The following is a 14091-nucleotide window of genomic DNA, read 5'->3' on the forward strand; positions in this document are numbered from 1 at the left end:
CATGCTACGCTGCCAGTGCACTTAGCAAGCATGTTGGAGAGGCACGGCTGCCAGCGCAGAGCGGGGAGCAGAGTCACGCCTGCTTGTCAGGGCTGGCAGCAGCTCTGGGGCTGCGCGCGCAGGGGATGGAGCCGAGTGGGATTTTGCTGCCCAAAATGGCTGTGAGGTTCCATCAGACTCAACCCTGCTGTGCTGGGAGGTGGATGAGCATGTGCCTGCATGGAGGCAGCAAGACCAGGCAGATGCATGTGGGAGAGCACCGGTGCGGGGCGGCAATGAAGCAGGGGCAGAGGGAGACAGCTCAGACTGCCAGTTCAAATCTTTTAATCACTGCACTTCTCAAATATTTCCAAAGCATGACCCTGACTTGGCTCCACCAGACAAGGCAATGAGCACCAGCTGGTTCCCTTGGCTGTGGCTATAAATGCTCCCTCCCGCTCCCAGCACAGGACAGTTATGAGGGGAGGATGTCAGTAGTGCCTGTGCCAGGGGAATGAGCTAGGAACCACCTTTAATTGCAGCCACAGTTTGCCAGCCCTCCTTGTTCCCCTGCTGCTGAATGCTGCAGCCTTGGTGCTCTGCAATGGGCTGGTCCCCCAGAGCCAGGGCGATGCTTGGGGCAGACCCTGTCCCAGCTCTCTGTGCCAGGGTGGATAATCTCTCTGGTCCCTGGGAAGGTGCTGAGCCTGGGGAGGTAGGTCCTGTACTTCTGAGGGGCAGCCTCTTTGGGCGTGGTTTTTTTGCAGGAAGGGGTGGAGAGCCCAGGCTCTGGGATGTGGTTGTCACTCCGTCATTGTCTCCCTTGGAGTTGCTGGGTGTGGAAATGGAGGTTAGACTCAATCTGGTTTGAATTTAAATCAGCAGCTAGGCTGGAGAGCCATGGCAGACAGCAGCTGCCTAGGGGATACTTTCTGCTGTCTGGGTTCTCATCTCTCCATCCTTTCCCCTGCTTGCCAGGGCCTGGGAAGATATATCTCAGGTGGGCAAGGTGGTGGTGGATGATGGACTCCTGGGGACAGCCCCGTCCCTGCATGGGCTCCTTGCCCCTGCCTCCTGTGAGGGCGCTCCCAGGGTGACATGCCTGCAGTCTCCTCTTCCCCCTCAGGCTCTGTCCTGTCCTGATGGGCTTGCTGCCAGCTGAGCCTGCTCTGCAGGCTGTGGGCATGGCCTGCTGAAATCAGGCAGCCACATAGCAGGGAGGGAGGGCGGGCTTGGGCTTCTGGCATCCTGGGGCACTGGGCTTGGCTCGGAGCGGAGATCCTGAGCCTCGTCACACTACACAGCAGCCAGCCTAAGGTCTGGCTCTGAGTTTCCCATGTGGGGCAGCTCCTAGGAGGACCCAGCCACCCCTGGTCACATCCTTCACCTGCTTTGGGAGGAACAGGTGTCTTCCTGGAGACCTCTCCTCATCATCTGTCACCAGGGAGTGTGACCTGTGCCCTCTGAGGGAACCTCAGCATGATCCTCCTGGCTCCCAGCAAAAACCAGAGCATCTCCTGGGGCTGGTGAGAGCTGTCAGGGAGGATTTGGGACGGGAACAGTGAGGCAGGAGCCCTGGGATGATGCTTTGCCTCTCCAAAACAGAGGGGGGCTGCCTGCGTGAGCTCAGGGAGTTATCACTTGCCGTGCCTGCATCCCCAGGAGCAATGTGGACAATGTTGTCACAAGGTCCTTGCCACCTGTGGTTGTCCACAGCAGCTGAGGAGTTTGGAGGCTGGGGACATGATGCTTACAAGAGTCCCAGTCTCGTGTGCAGGGCTTGGATGTGCTGGCCTGAAGCCTGGCCGGGAATGAAGTCCCTCATTTGTTGAACCCCCGCATTTGCATGGCTTGCGGGGAGGGTTTCAAAGTCAAATGATTCTATCTGCCCTGGGTGGATGCTGAAAGAAACCTGTTTGGCCTATTATTTGTTTGCATTTGAATGGGAGCCTGGAAACTGTTTCCTGTCACCTGTATGCCTTGCCGCAGCACTTGGACCGAAGGCCAGCACAGAACAGGGCCAGGCTGCTGGGGGGGGGGGCATTGGGTAACTCAAGAGGAGGTTTCCTGACTGATTTAAAGGCACTGTGGGTCTGCCGAGGTAATTGCAGAGGAAAATTGCTCTTACTCCCTTCTTGCTCCTTCCAGGCTGGACTCTGCAGCAGGGCATCATTTAAACATGCCCCGTCCTTGCAGCTGGGGACAGCCTGGCCCTGCCATGCCTGCCTGCAGACCAGCGGGCTGCCTTCTCCCTGAGCCATGCAACAGCACTGCTCCTCCTGCCTCAGCTGATCTGAGCTCAAATCAGGACGTTAATCCCAGCACTGGGCTGAAATCCCAGCAGGGCTGCAGGGACCTCCCAACAGATGCAGCCCAGGCTGGATCATCCTGGCTGCATCCTGCCTGGGATCCAGCTGCAGGGGCTTCCTAGTGGAGGAAGAGAAATTCCCTGCTTCTGGGGCTTATAGAAAGCAAAGGTGACTTCTTAATGAAGAATTAAATAGAAGTAAAATTCACTGGCATTTTTGCCACTTGTGAGACCCTGTGTGACTGCCCAGGTGAACTGGTAGTCAGGCACTGAGATGCTCTTAACCAGGTGGTTCCCTCAGGATGTCTGGAGGTGGCACAGAGGACAAGGGACACAAGATATTGAGCCTTTCTCACACCTCCTGGGTGGCTCTACTTGGTGATGTCCTTGCTTTTGACATTCCTCTTCCTACCATTTAGGAGGTGGTGGCAGGTATGGTCTGTCATCATCCTGTCACACCTCTGTGAGTCACCACAACTTGCTCACTGTCCTTTGTTTCTGAGTATCTTCTGGCTCCTGCCCTGCTTTCTGCCACCCCATATTTTTCCCTTAGCAACTTGAGGCTTTGCTTTGGCCTGGCTATAGTCTGGCTCTCCTCTTGGCCTGCCTTTTATTCCCTGATCCAGGTGTCCTCAGAAGCTGCATGTAGATGTGCCCTTAGCCACTCTTCAGCCCTTCCTAGTGCTCCCCATACCTGATGTCCCCACTCCACCCCAACCTTCCATTTCTCTGCACTTACAGGCTGGGCACAACAATGTGTCCCTGGCACCAGGAGCAGGGACATCTCCCTCCCAGGCAGCACCCCTCTGTGACCCCCTCCTCCCATGGCAGGACTGGCAGAGATGTGCACCCCACCCTGGATGCAGGTCCTCTGCCTACAGCCTGGGATTGGGCTTTGCTGGTGGTGCTGCAGAAGAAATTACTCTGGCCATGTCCTGGGGCAGGGGCTCTCTGGGCACAGCATTCTCACTCTGGGTGGCTTTTCCTGCTTTAAAACCATAGGTAGAAGGTGGAGGAGGGATGTAGGTGTGAGATGCCCCAGGGAAACGCCAGCAGTTGTAGGTGCAGGAGGAGGTGGGGAAGTGCTGGAGGGAGACCTGGCAGTGGCTTCTTGGAAATAGGGCATGTGAGTTCACACGCACATCCGCCTCTTGTCAGCCAGCTGTGCACATCTGACCCACCTTGGGGGAAACAGCCTATCTGTCAGAGCAGCTGTAACCATCTTCCCTACACCTCTGCAAGCTTCATAACCAGCTTGGCAGGGAAGGTTGCAGCCCAGCTCCTCTTACCACCGAAACCTCCCAGATCAGAGTGGTTCTCACCCAAACTGGGGTGAGGAGGGTGGGCTGCACCTCTGTGTGAGCAAGCACCTTCAATGCCATGCCCTGGCTGGGTGCAGAGCACACAGGGCTCCAGGGAAGGCAGAGATGCTGTGCTGGCTCCCAGTGCAGGGAAGCCAAAGGGCCTGACTAGGAAACTTTTGAGATTGTTTAGGATGTATTTTAAGTCTGCTCTGTAGCTGGAGAGAAGCCCCCCTGGACCCTCAGCCCTTTCCCAGGGGGATGGCTGGCAGTGGGCAGCACCAAGACTGGGCCTGATCCTGCCTTAGCTATCCTGCTGCAAACCCCGAATAACCCAAGCAAAGCCAGCAGCTTTATTCAAGATTTAAACCCTGCCAGCAGAGCTTGGCCCTGGAGAACCGTGATCTGCACTGGCATTTTCCAAGTCCTGCCTGTCCTCCCCTGACCCTGGGAAGTGGATGTTTCCCAGAAGCGGAAATAAAACCACAAGCCTTAAAAATAACCTGCTTCACTTTCAATGCTGCTTACAAAACAGGCCATGTTCCTTCTATTTAATCCCTGGGTACGAGGCGAAAATCATTCGAAAGGAAAACATGGTGGATGCTTCCAAGGGGGCCCTCGGTGGATGCCACTGGCTTCCCTGCAAACACACATCCCTTGCTGGGGGGTAGGTACTTAGCAAAGATAATAAATGTGCTTGTTTGAATGTGATGGGGAAGGGACAGAGCTGGAGTTAATATCAAAGAAGGAGGGAAGCAATGACACTCCCTCTGCTCTGCAGGGAGAGGTTGTCCTGACCTTTTGGAGCAACACTGCCCGGCAAGATCCTCCACAGCAAGCTCTGAGCCATGGTGTGGGCAGCCTGGTTGCACTGTCCCCATTTTACAGAGGGGAGAGGTTGTGATTTGCCTCTGAGCAGAAAGAAACTTCATTTTTTATCCCCCTCTGGATGGGGCAGGAGGAGGATTTTGGAGGTGGGGAGGTTGCAGCGGGGAAGAAGGCAGCAGTGTGCAGGCTTGGCGCCCATTGGCACAGGCTGTCTTGGGTTGAGAGGGCTCAGAGGTGCTATGGCTGCCTCCGCTGTGCCCCATCTTGCCCATACCATGGAGCAAGTCGGGGCTGGGTCACACATGGCGGGGGGACAGGGCTGCCTGCCTGCACCCCGATGGCTGTGGGTACCTGGCAGGACATGCTGGCACCCACCAGCTGGAGCAGGGCAGGTGTGATTTACTGCTTGGCAAATATTTGGCACCATAAACGCTGCCAGGAAAACTGCTGGCGTGGTCCAAGCAAACATCCTGGCTCTGCTGGAGCCTTGGAGTGGGACTGCCCCAGGGTGTTGCCTTGGGGAGGGATCGTTCATTGATGCTGGGGATGGATTTTTACCCTGGGTGAGAGGCGTGAAACTGTGACGCATCCCCTGTTATCCTTGGGGGCTCAATTCAGCCTCCTATTCATGTTGTGAGAGTGGGATGTGCTCTGTGATGAGCTTCCCAGCTGTAGCAATGCAGGGTATTATTGTTGGGTCCCATCCTGAGAGCTCAGCGCTCAGTTTTTCCTCAGATAATTTCTATTTAAGTTTTTAGGGCTCCAGGCTAGGGAAAATTTGAGCAAGAGCCCAGAATTTGGTCCATTACCTCCAAATGTCGCTCGGCAGTTCACGGGGCTTAAAACAGGCCTGGCAAGGAGTGGTGACATGATGGAGATGGCTTACAAAAACTGTGATGCACCTTGGAAAAGGCCCTTTATCCTGTTTACATCTGCCGTACTGGAGTATGCAGTGGAAAACCGCGCTGGCTCTGGTTCTCTGCTCTCCCCACCGGTTTCACACTGCCCAGGTGAGTGCCTGCCGTCCCTCCCTGCTGAGGGCATCCTACCTGTTGTGCAACCCCCTCAGGGTTCAGTGCAATCTGCTTTATGAAACACACAACAAGCATGCAGAGAAAGAGCGAGGCGGGTTTTTTCCAAGTGGGTGGGGACTCCTTGAATTCCCCTGGCATTGGCCACAGAGTTTTTTCCGAGCCTCTGCTCCAGTGTCTCAGCCCGCCTAGCCCTGGGGGATTTGGGCAGCTTCATCCCCAGCCTGACTCAGCCCAAGCTGCTCCTCATCCTCCCTTGTGGGCTAAAAGCTGTGGCACACACCCCCGTGGCAGTCAGTGATGCCTACAGAGGAGCCACCAATGGCTCGGTGAGGACTAGTGCCATCAAGTCCCCTTCAGCACTGTGGCCGCTGTTAGGTGGCCCAAATGAGCACTCAGTGTTCCTCAGGGATGCTTGGATATGTCACTTGCCCCCACTTGCCTATGCAGTGTCCCCCTCCCCTGCCCAAAACCACCAGAGATTTGGGGGTCCCGGGTGGGCGGGACCAGCAGCCCCCATATCCCCAGGGTCCTCCTGCATCTGTGGGATGCCAGCTCCCAGGGAGGAGGAAGAGAGCTGGGAGGAGGTGGCCGGTGATGCTCCAGGAGGGTCTGGACCCCCACGTGGTCTTGTGCCCCCACGCCTGAGCCCTTCACACCCAGTACTGGTTGTTTTTCAAGGGGGGGTTGGAAGTCCGGCAGTGTTGGAGGAGCTCAGGGTCCAGTGGTGCCCCAGGACCTGTGCCCTGGGGTGGGGGACTCATGCCTTTGCCCTCCAGGGTGTTGACAGTCGTTAGGGGGATACCTTGGTTGGGGTCCGTCCTGCGGAAGGTCTCCTGGCCCAGCATGGCCCCATTCTTGGCCCTGGAGGAGGGCGTGCCCTGGACGTGGTGCTTCCCTGTCTTGTTGCGCTTGTGCAGATAGAAGAGCAGGGGTAGGATGAGGGCCAGCAGGAGGAAGATGAGGCAGATAGGGATGATGATGCTGAACATGTTGGCCTCAATGAAGCTGAGGAAGGTGCCTCCCTCCATGGGGCTGGGGCTGGTGGTAGAACCAGGGCCCAGCCAGGCTGTGGGGGTCATGCCCAACTCACTGGCATTGGGGCTGCTCTGTGCTGTGCCCTGGGGCTGGGGCACTGGGGGCAAGGGCGCCAGGGGGGCTGTGATCAGGGTGACACCGTAGGCTTTTGAGGCGTTGTAGGGCTCAATGCTGTACCCCAGGGATGCCAGTGCTGGTGGCACGCCGGCAGCTGCCAGCTCAAAGACGAAGCTGTCACTCTTTGGGGGCTGGTCAGTCTCCCCACCATCCAGCACCTCCAGCCCGACCAGCCCTTGTTCCAGCTCGCTCTGGCTGAAGGTCTCGATCAGAGTGGTGGGTTGTTCTGGGTCCCTGGAGACCCTCACGAGACGGCTGCCACGGGGCGCCCTGCGGATCTTGAAGACTGGGATGCTCTTGGTGTGGTTGGCCAGCTCACTGGCATCAAGGATGCTGGTGTCCAGGAGGGCTGTGGTGCCCTTGGGCCAAACACTGCCCAGCCGTGCCTTCACCAAGGCACGGACAGTCACGTTCACCACCCCAGTCCTGTTGGCTGCCTGTGACAAGGCAAGGAACTGGAAGTTGTCCTGGGGAGAGGTGAGGTCAGTGAAGGTGAACATCACCTCCCCGCGGTCCAGCTGCTTCTGCGAGAAGCCCCGTGCTGGCTTTTGGTTGACCTGCACTTGGCCAAACCTTGGGTCCCTGGTGATCCTGTACAGGGCATTGCCTGCCCCCAGCTGTGTGGCTCCCAGGAGGTGATGGTGGGACACCAACGCCCTGTTCAGGTCTTGGGGCACCTCCAGCGGCACTGGGCTGGCAGTGGTGCTCACTGCAGGCAGCACCTCAATCTCCAGCGAGGTCAAGGTGGGTGGGTGGTGGCCATCGGAGAGGCTCAGCACTAAGGACCCTGGGGTATGGCTCCCTGTGGCAACAAAAATCATGTGGCCTGCATTGATATCTGCTTGGGTGAAGCGGTTGATGGGCTCCTGTGGGTTGCGTGCTTTGGCCAAGTGGCCAGCAAGAGGTCTTTGAAGGACACTGTATACCATCTCCTCTGGGGACCCCAATGGGTCTGCCACATCCAGGTACTCTTGGGACAAGGTCATCACAGAGCCTGGTGGGACCCGCAGCACTTCTTGCTGCTTCACCACCTGTGGTGGCTTGCTGCTACTGCTGGTCACTGTTATATTGAAGGTTTCAGAGATAACCACCCCTTCCTGAGGAGGACGGATGGACTGCTGCACCTGAGGCCGGATCCAAGCCTTAAATCTGAAATGATCATCAGAGATGCTGTCTCCGCCATGGGCATAGACCAGGCGCCCTGTGGCCAGGTCTGACTGCAGGAAGAATGGCTGTGACTGATCCAGGGGCACACTAGCCACCAAGAGCTGCCCATGAGCTGGCAGCCCTGTCACCAGGAAGACAACATCATGTGCAGCCCTCTCAGGGACCAGGATTTGGCTTAGGAGGTTGGAAGCATCCAGCACTGAGGTGTCGATCTTGGCCTGTTGAGCCATTGTGAGCTGGAGACCTGGGAGGAAAAAGGAAAATGCAAAGGTCTGTCATCCCTAGGAAGAGCCAGGATCTGCTGGAGAGGAGAGTGAGCTACAGCAGAAGAAGGGTTGCAAAGAAATGCAGAGGGATGAGAAGGCAACCGGGACTTGTTAATTTGGTGAGATGATGGAAGAAGGAATTGCACAGAGAGCCAGCAAAAGGATGGCTGCAACTTTAGATGTTGCTTGACATAATATCAAAGCTTGTGCTTGAGTGGCCACGGGAAATTGCAAGGTGGTGTCTTCAGACAAACAAAGGGCTTGTTTGTCCCTTGCTTCTCCCTTCCTTCTTTACCTGCATTTCTCCATAGCTGACTTGAGCGCTGGGGACAGGTGGCCTCAAAGGAGATCAGCACAAGGAGGATGAAGGAGTCTGAGATGGTCGTGGGAGCAACCACACGGAAGCGGATGGCATCTTGGGTGAGCCAGAAGGGCTTCTCTGGCATCTCATGCTGGTAGAAAATCAACCCGCTGTCCACCTAAAATAAAAAAAGACACTCAATGAGCTCTGCTAAATGGCAAAATAAATACTCAGAGTGGATGATACCTTGTGGGAGATGGGTGCATCTGTCTCAACTCTGTTGTGATGGGCACTGTAACACCAGGGGGGATCTTGGTGATGCTGGGTGAAAGCCAATGTGTGCAACCTCAGCTCTTGTTTTGGCTGTAGGAAGGAGCAGCCAAGCCCTAGTTAGGTGAGAAATGGGGATCATCACCAGCCGTGGCACAGCAGCCATCATCGAGAGCTCACAGTGCCTCTATGCCAGGATGTTTCTGTCCAGCAACTGGGGAAACTGAGGCTGAGAGGAAGAGCTGAGCTTGCTCAGCATCCTCCAAGAGTCAGGCCAGGCTGCCTTCAAGGGCAAGCACAGCATGGGGGAGCTTGCAGGGTGGGCAAACCTGCATGCTTCTGAGGGAGGGTTAGAAATAAGCTCTTTGCCATGCTCTGGAGAAGCCTGGCTGTGTAGAAGCATGGTAGCAAGGATTTGCTTGAAGCTGGGGTGAAAGCATCATGCTTGCCTATTGCCTTAGGCAGCAGCCAGGATGGCTGGGTCTGCAGCAGGAAGGTAGCCTAAAAAAAGGGGATTATAAATCCCTGAGCCTCCCCCAGCACTAAGCCCAAGGCTGGTGGCTGTGGTAAAGCCAGCATTGGGGCGGCAGCTTGTAATCCCTCTTAGCAGCTGTTGGCAGAGCTGGAAAGTCATGGTGCGGTTGCAGCCTTGCTCGCCTCCTGCCAGGGATTGTGTACCTCTGCCCACGCTAGCAGTGGGTCGGGCTGGGACCCCTGGGCTGCAGTGGGTGATAGAGGGCTGTGCCTTGGGATCCTGAGGGGCTGCAGGAGGCAAAAGCTCACCTGGGCTTGGGTGAAGTTCCTGATTTCCTCCCCCCAGGAGGTGCTCAGCCTGCCCAGGCGCGGGGCTTGCTCAATGCTGTAGTACAGAGCAGTGGAGCCAGCGGGGCTGTTACTCACTGCCTGCAGGTTCTGGCTGGTGATGGGCTGCAGGGCACCTGAAAAACATGTCCAGTACAGACTTCAACCTGTCACTTTACCACCCACCTGCAGCTTCTGCCACAGGCATCTTTTGGCAGCACTCAGGCAAGGGGTGATGGAAGGGTCCAAGGGCCCTGTTTGCTATTGAACTGGGAGGATGGGGAATGTCCCTGTACCCACCTGGGCAGACGGTGAGGCTCTGCTTCTTGGCCAGGCTGATGAGGGGCTCTCTCTGGGCCCTAACGAGGAAGAAGTGCCCAGGAGACAGATTCTCGCCATCCCACAGGTCAAAGGTGAAGCCCCCATCCAGGGGCCCTGTGGAAAGCACAGATCTGGGCATTTATTGGGGGCATGGGAGTTGCAGCCCCCATTAACCTGTCACAGTTTGGACCAGGATGCTGTGTGATGGGGTTAGCATCTGCCTTGGTGGCACAGTGCTCCCCTCCGCTCGTGTCCCCTCCCTTGGGCTGGGACTGGTGCTGGGTGGCTGGGGCACCTCAGCCCTGCCTTACCTTGGTGCATGAAGAGGATGAGGCCGTTGTTTATCTGGGCCTGGGTGAACTGCCGGACCTCAGTGCCGGGTGCTGACCTCAGCACAACCTTCCCGTTGGTTGGGGGCTGGATGGAGTAGGTCACCTCCTCTGCTGGGGAATCCTCGTCCTCAGCGCTCAGGATGTAGGGGCTGATGGCAGCCGTGGTACCTTCCCGCAGCTGGGGCATAGGGAGAGGCTGTAATCCCCCTGGGATACCCCCAGCACCTCTGTCCCCTTCCCCAGCCTGCTCTGGACCCTGTCCCAATTCAGATTGCTTTGCTGGGTGCCTGAGCACATCCCAGCCCAACAAGGGTGCCTTGTCCATGTGCTGGGTGATGTCCCATCATCTGTCCTCTTCCTAGCCTTGCGTCACCCCACACCACTGCTGTGTTTGTTGGCACATACTGTGCTGCTGGGTTCGTGCATCCCCACAATGTGTGCAGGACAGAGGTGAGGGCTTGCCCCTCCGTGCCTCAGTTTCCCCAAGCACTGGAGATGGAAGAAGGCACAGTGCTGGCATGGCTCACCAGGCTGGGGCAGAAGCTGTGCCTTTGACGTGTCTCTCCACATTGCTCTGCAGAAGAAGGGCTTTTTGTGGGATCCTCAAGCCCTGAAATCACTCCCTGAGCTGCTGCTGTGTATGTGATAACTGCAGCCCCATCTCTCCAGGTCTCTCCAGGGTTGGGTGTTTCTTCTAGCTTGTGCTCCCAGAAAAGTACCCATCCCACCGCCCCCTCACAAGGCTGCAGTGAGGCCAGGAGCTGACCCAGCAAACCCTCCAGGAATGATAAGTATGTGGCCAAGCTCAGGGCCATGCCCAGTCTCCCAGGGCTGCTTCACCCTGCCAGCAATGCCCACACGCCCCCCGGGGACACTGCCACCCCAAAGGCCTGGGGGCATCTCCCCTCTCCAGCTGGAGGCAACCATTTTCCCCACTCCTAATTCTGTGGCCTCAGCAGACCATGGGGATGAATCCTGCACTGCCAGACAGGTTCTGCCTGCGCAACCCAGGGCTGCTTTTCACCCTCAGGATGCCCCAAAATAGCAGGGTGCATTGACTGAGCCTTTCCGCAGCTCGTGCAGGGTGGAGGGGCAGAATGTGCTGCATCCCACAGCATCACAAGCCTGGCCCGCATCCTGCAAACCCATATGACAACACCCGGCCGCTGGAGGAGCTGCTCAGCTGGCCGTGCTGGGTTAGATGAGCTCTTTTCTGCTGTTTTCAGCTGGCCTAACCCAAAACATTTCTTGAGTGGGTGTGGGTGCCGAGAGTGAAACTGAATCCCTCGGCAGTCCCCATGGGATGGCGGGAGGCAGGCTCAAAAACACAGCTTTGGAGAGATGGGATGGGGGAAGCACTGCCAGACACATGGCTGGGGTGGGAGCTGAAGCCCTCACTGTGGGAGCTGCTGCTCTGCCGTGCATGTACCAAGGTTTTTGGGCTGCTCCCTGTTCCCAGCACCCATGGCCAGGTCACTTCAGTGCCCGGTGAAGTTGCAGTCAGACCTGCGGCTCAGTGCCAAGGAAAACTCCCTTTGGTCAAAGCCCAGAGAGGAGTTTGCAAGCAGTGGGGACCGGCAGCCCTGGGGCATTGCTGGCCGCTGGGGATGGGCACATGCAGTGCCCGTGCTGCTGGAGCTGACCTGCTTCACCACGCTCCCCATCCTCTCTGAATTATTAAAGCCTTCCGCCTGGTTCCTGCTCTTGCTTACCCGGCTTATTGTATTTGCTCAGTCTCCGTGTTGCCTCTGCTCTCTTGGAGAGCACACAGGGAGGCAGCGAACTAGCGCCAGGAGCGTGGCCATGTGTTTTGGTGCACCAGTGGAAGCCTTTCTCTTGGTGGCATCCAGCCATTGTTTCCCCTGATACAACCCAAGAAGGTGCTTGGGGAAAACATGCCTGGTCCTTTCCAGGTGGCTCTGCTTCAGGGTCTGAATCCTGCCCGTTGTCTCCCCAGCCCTGTGTGGACTCTGCACCCCTGGCGCTGGCAGGCGCAGCCGGCAGAGGAAGGCTTTGTGCAATCTCTCTCCTGGACCCAGCCTGACCTTTAAACGCTGAAGTCATCTCTCTCCGGAGCACAAACACTGCAGGGCCGGGCCCCTCCTGAGCCCTGGGTTGCTTTAGCATTACTACAGCTCGGAGCTGGGAGCCTTTCCCAGCTCTAGAGCCCCTCCTGCGGGCAGCTGGGCGGCTGTGCTTACCCCTTCCAGGGCTGGGGGAGATCCCAAAGGAAAAGTGAATGGACACTGCCTCAGAATTGATTTTCTTTCTTTTCACCCTTTTTTAGTATGGTGGCTGGGAGGGAAGGACATGCTTCCCTAAGTGCCTTGCAATCGCTGGGCTAATGGGCTGGCTAAAAATAAGGCAGGGAGGGAGCCTTCTGCTCCCCTTCCACAGGGTCGGCTCTGTGCATCTGCCTGCGCCCTGGGCAGGATGCATGGCACTGGGGACAGAGCTGCCTCCTCTGCCAGCTTCCCCTGCCTCGGCCCCACCCTGCCAGAGCCAGCCCAGAGCAGCTCTTTTGGGATGTGGTGTTCCTTAGCAAGCAGAGAGGAGCTTTTGTGGCACTGGAGTAGGGACCAGGGACTGCTGTGGGCCTAACAGCCGAGAGGTTAACATTTCTCTGTTGGGAGCGCAGGATTTAGGCACAGTTGGGGCAGATATTGGTGTCACCGCTTAATGCACTATAAAAGGGATTTGCTGGGAGGGGGCTGAATTTCCTGGGCTGGGGTTGTAACTAAGAGCAGCACGGGCAGGCACAGAGCCAGGGCTGGCTGTGGATGAGCCCCCCTCGTCTCCCCCTAAGCTTTGCTGACAGCCCTGGCCCCTCTCTCTGCATCCAGGTGGTGCCTGGTGCTGGGCGGGGCAGCCTGTACCCTTCCCTTTGGGCATCTTCTCCAGAGCCCAGGCTCCCAGATATTTTCCTAAAGCCACTGTGATGATCCTGATGGAAGGAGCTGCCTTCCCTGCTGCCAGCCTGTGAAATCCTGGGATGGGTGAGGGTAGCCTGGGGGCTTGCGGGGAATCGTCCTGCTGTGGAAGGGCGAGCAGGGTGCCTGTCCTCAGCAGGTGGAGGTGAAGAGCCGCTGCCGGCCTGCCTGCAGGCAGCTGCCTGCCGCCGTGGCAGCCCAGCTCCGCCGAGCACACTGTGGGAGCGGGACCGAGCGCTGCTGCGGGGCGATGCTCCCATCTTGCGGATGGTTTCAGCATCGGCGGCGGGAAGGGCGGGGGGACAGCCAGGTCTCCGCCTCCTGCAAAGCCTCGTCCCGCCGGCAAACCGCCCTCCTTCCCCGGAGCCCATCGCCTGCCTTTGATCTGCACCCCGGCTCTGCTGTGCCCAAATTCCCGGGAGTGCGTGATCAGGCTCGGAGTGGGTCCCGTGGGGTCCCCACGCTGGGCTGGCCAGCCCTGGGATCTCTTAGTGCTGAGCACCCAGGGCCCGCTGGGGTGGCTGCCCATCCCCGTGGCATCCCACTCTTACCTGCAGCCCGGCGTTGACCCTCAGCCGGGGCCCCTTGGAGCTGCGGGGCAGGATGGTGATGAAGAGGGTCCTGGGCTGGCTCTGCCGGTCCATCTCGGAGGCGTTGGCCAGGAGGGTGAAGCTGTCGGCCTGGGCCCGGGGACCGTCCTGCCTGTACTGGATCTGCTGGCTCTCCACCTGAAGGGCAGGGCTGTGTGACCCTCCTGGGAGGACACAAGCCACCAGCCGCTCTGGGGAGGGGACCTGTGCACACCAGCCTGGGAGGAGGGAGGGAGTTGGGCACCTGCCACTCGCTCTGGGGCATCCGTGTGGGATGGATCCAGCACAAAGGCAGGGAGTGGGATTCCCATGGGAAGCAGAGCTGGAGCCCAGAGTGGGTGCTCTGCCTGCATTCCCACCCTGTATCCTCAGGGACATTCAAACACACTTTGGGGTTGATGTGTTCCCTGTCTGCAGGGCAAACCTGCCACCCCAAACCACTCCATCCCAAAGGCAAATATCTCTGATGGAAAGAGGAGCGCCACAGTCCTCCCCAGCCTCCCAGCAGCAC

The 14091-nt window shown here is 57.9% G+C and overlaps 1 protein-coding gene across 1 annotated transcript in view; it reads right to left on the bottom strand.

Annotated features, from left to right (window-relative positions):
- Positions 1-292: 292 nt before the first annotated feature.
- CSPG4 (chondroitin sulfate proteoglycan 4) overlaps positions 293-14091 on the bottom strand; it is a 32948-nt gene continuing 19149 nt past the window's right edge. The window contains exons 5-10 of the mRNA XM_075099924.1: positions 13542-13718; positions 10040-10238; positions 9708-9842; positions 9390-9544; positions 8331-8514; positions 293-8013 (exon numbers count right to left, since the gene is read on the bottom strand). Of these exons, the coding sequence (XP_074956025.1) occupies positions 6101-8013; positions 8331-8514; positions 9390-9544; positions 9708-9842; positions 10040-10238; positions 13542-13718 (2763 nt within the window). The 3' untranslated portion in view covers positions 293-6100. The remainder of the gene's footprint in view (positions 8014-8330; positions 8515-9389; positions 9545-9707; positions 9843-10039; positions 10239-13541; positions 13719-14091) is intronic.

Source organism: Phalacrocorax aristotelis, chromosome 7 (assembly GCF_949628215.1).
Source record: "Phalacrocorax aristotelis chromosome 7, bGulAri2.1, whole genome shotgun sequence".
In the NCBI taxonomy this organism is placed as follows: Eukaryota; Metazoa; Chordata; class Aves; order Suliformes; family Phalacrocoracidae; genus Phalacrocorax; species Phalacrocorax aristotelis.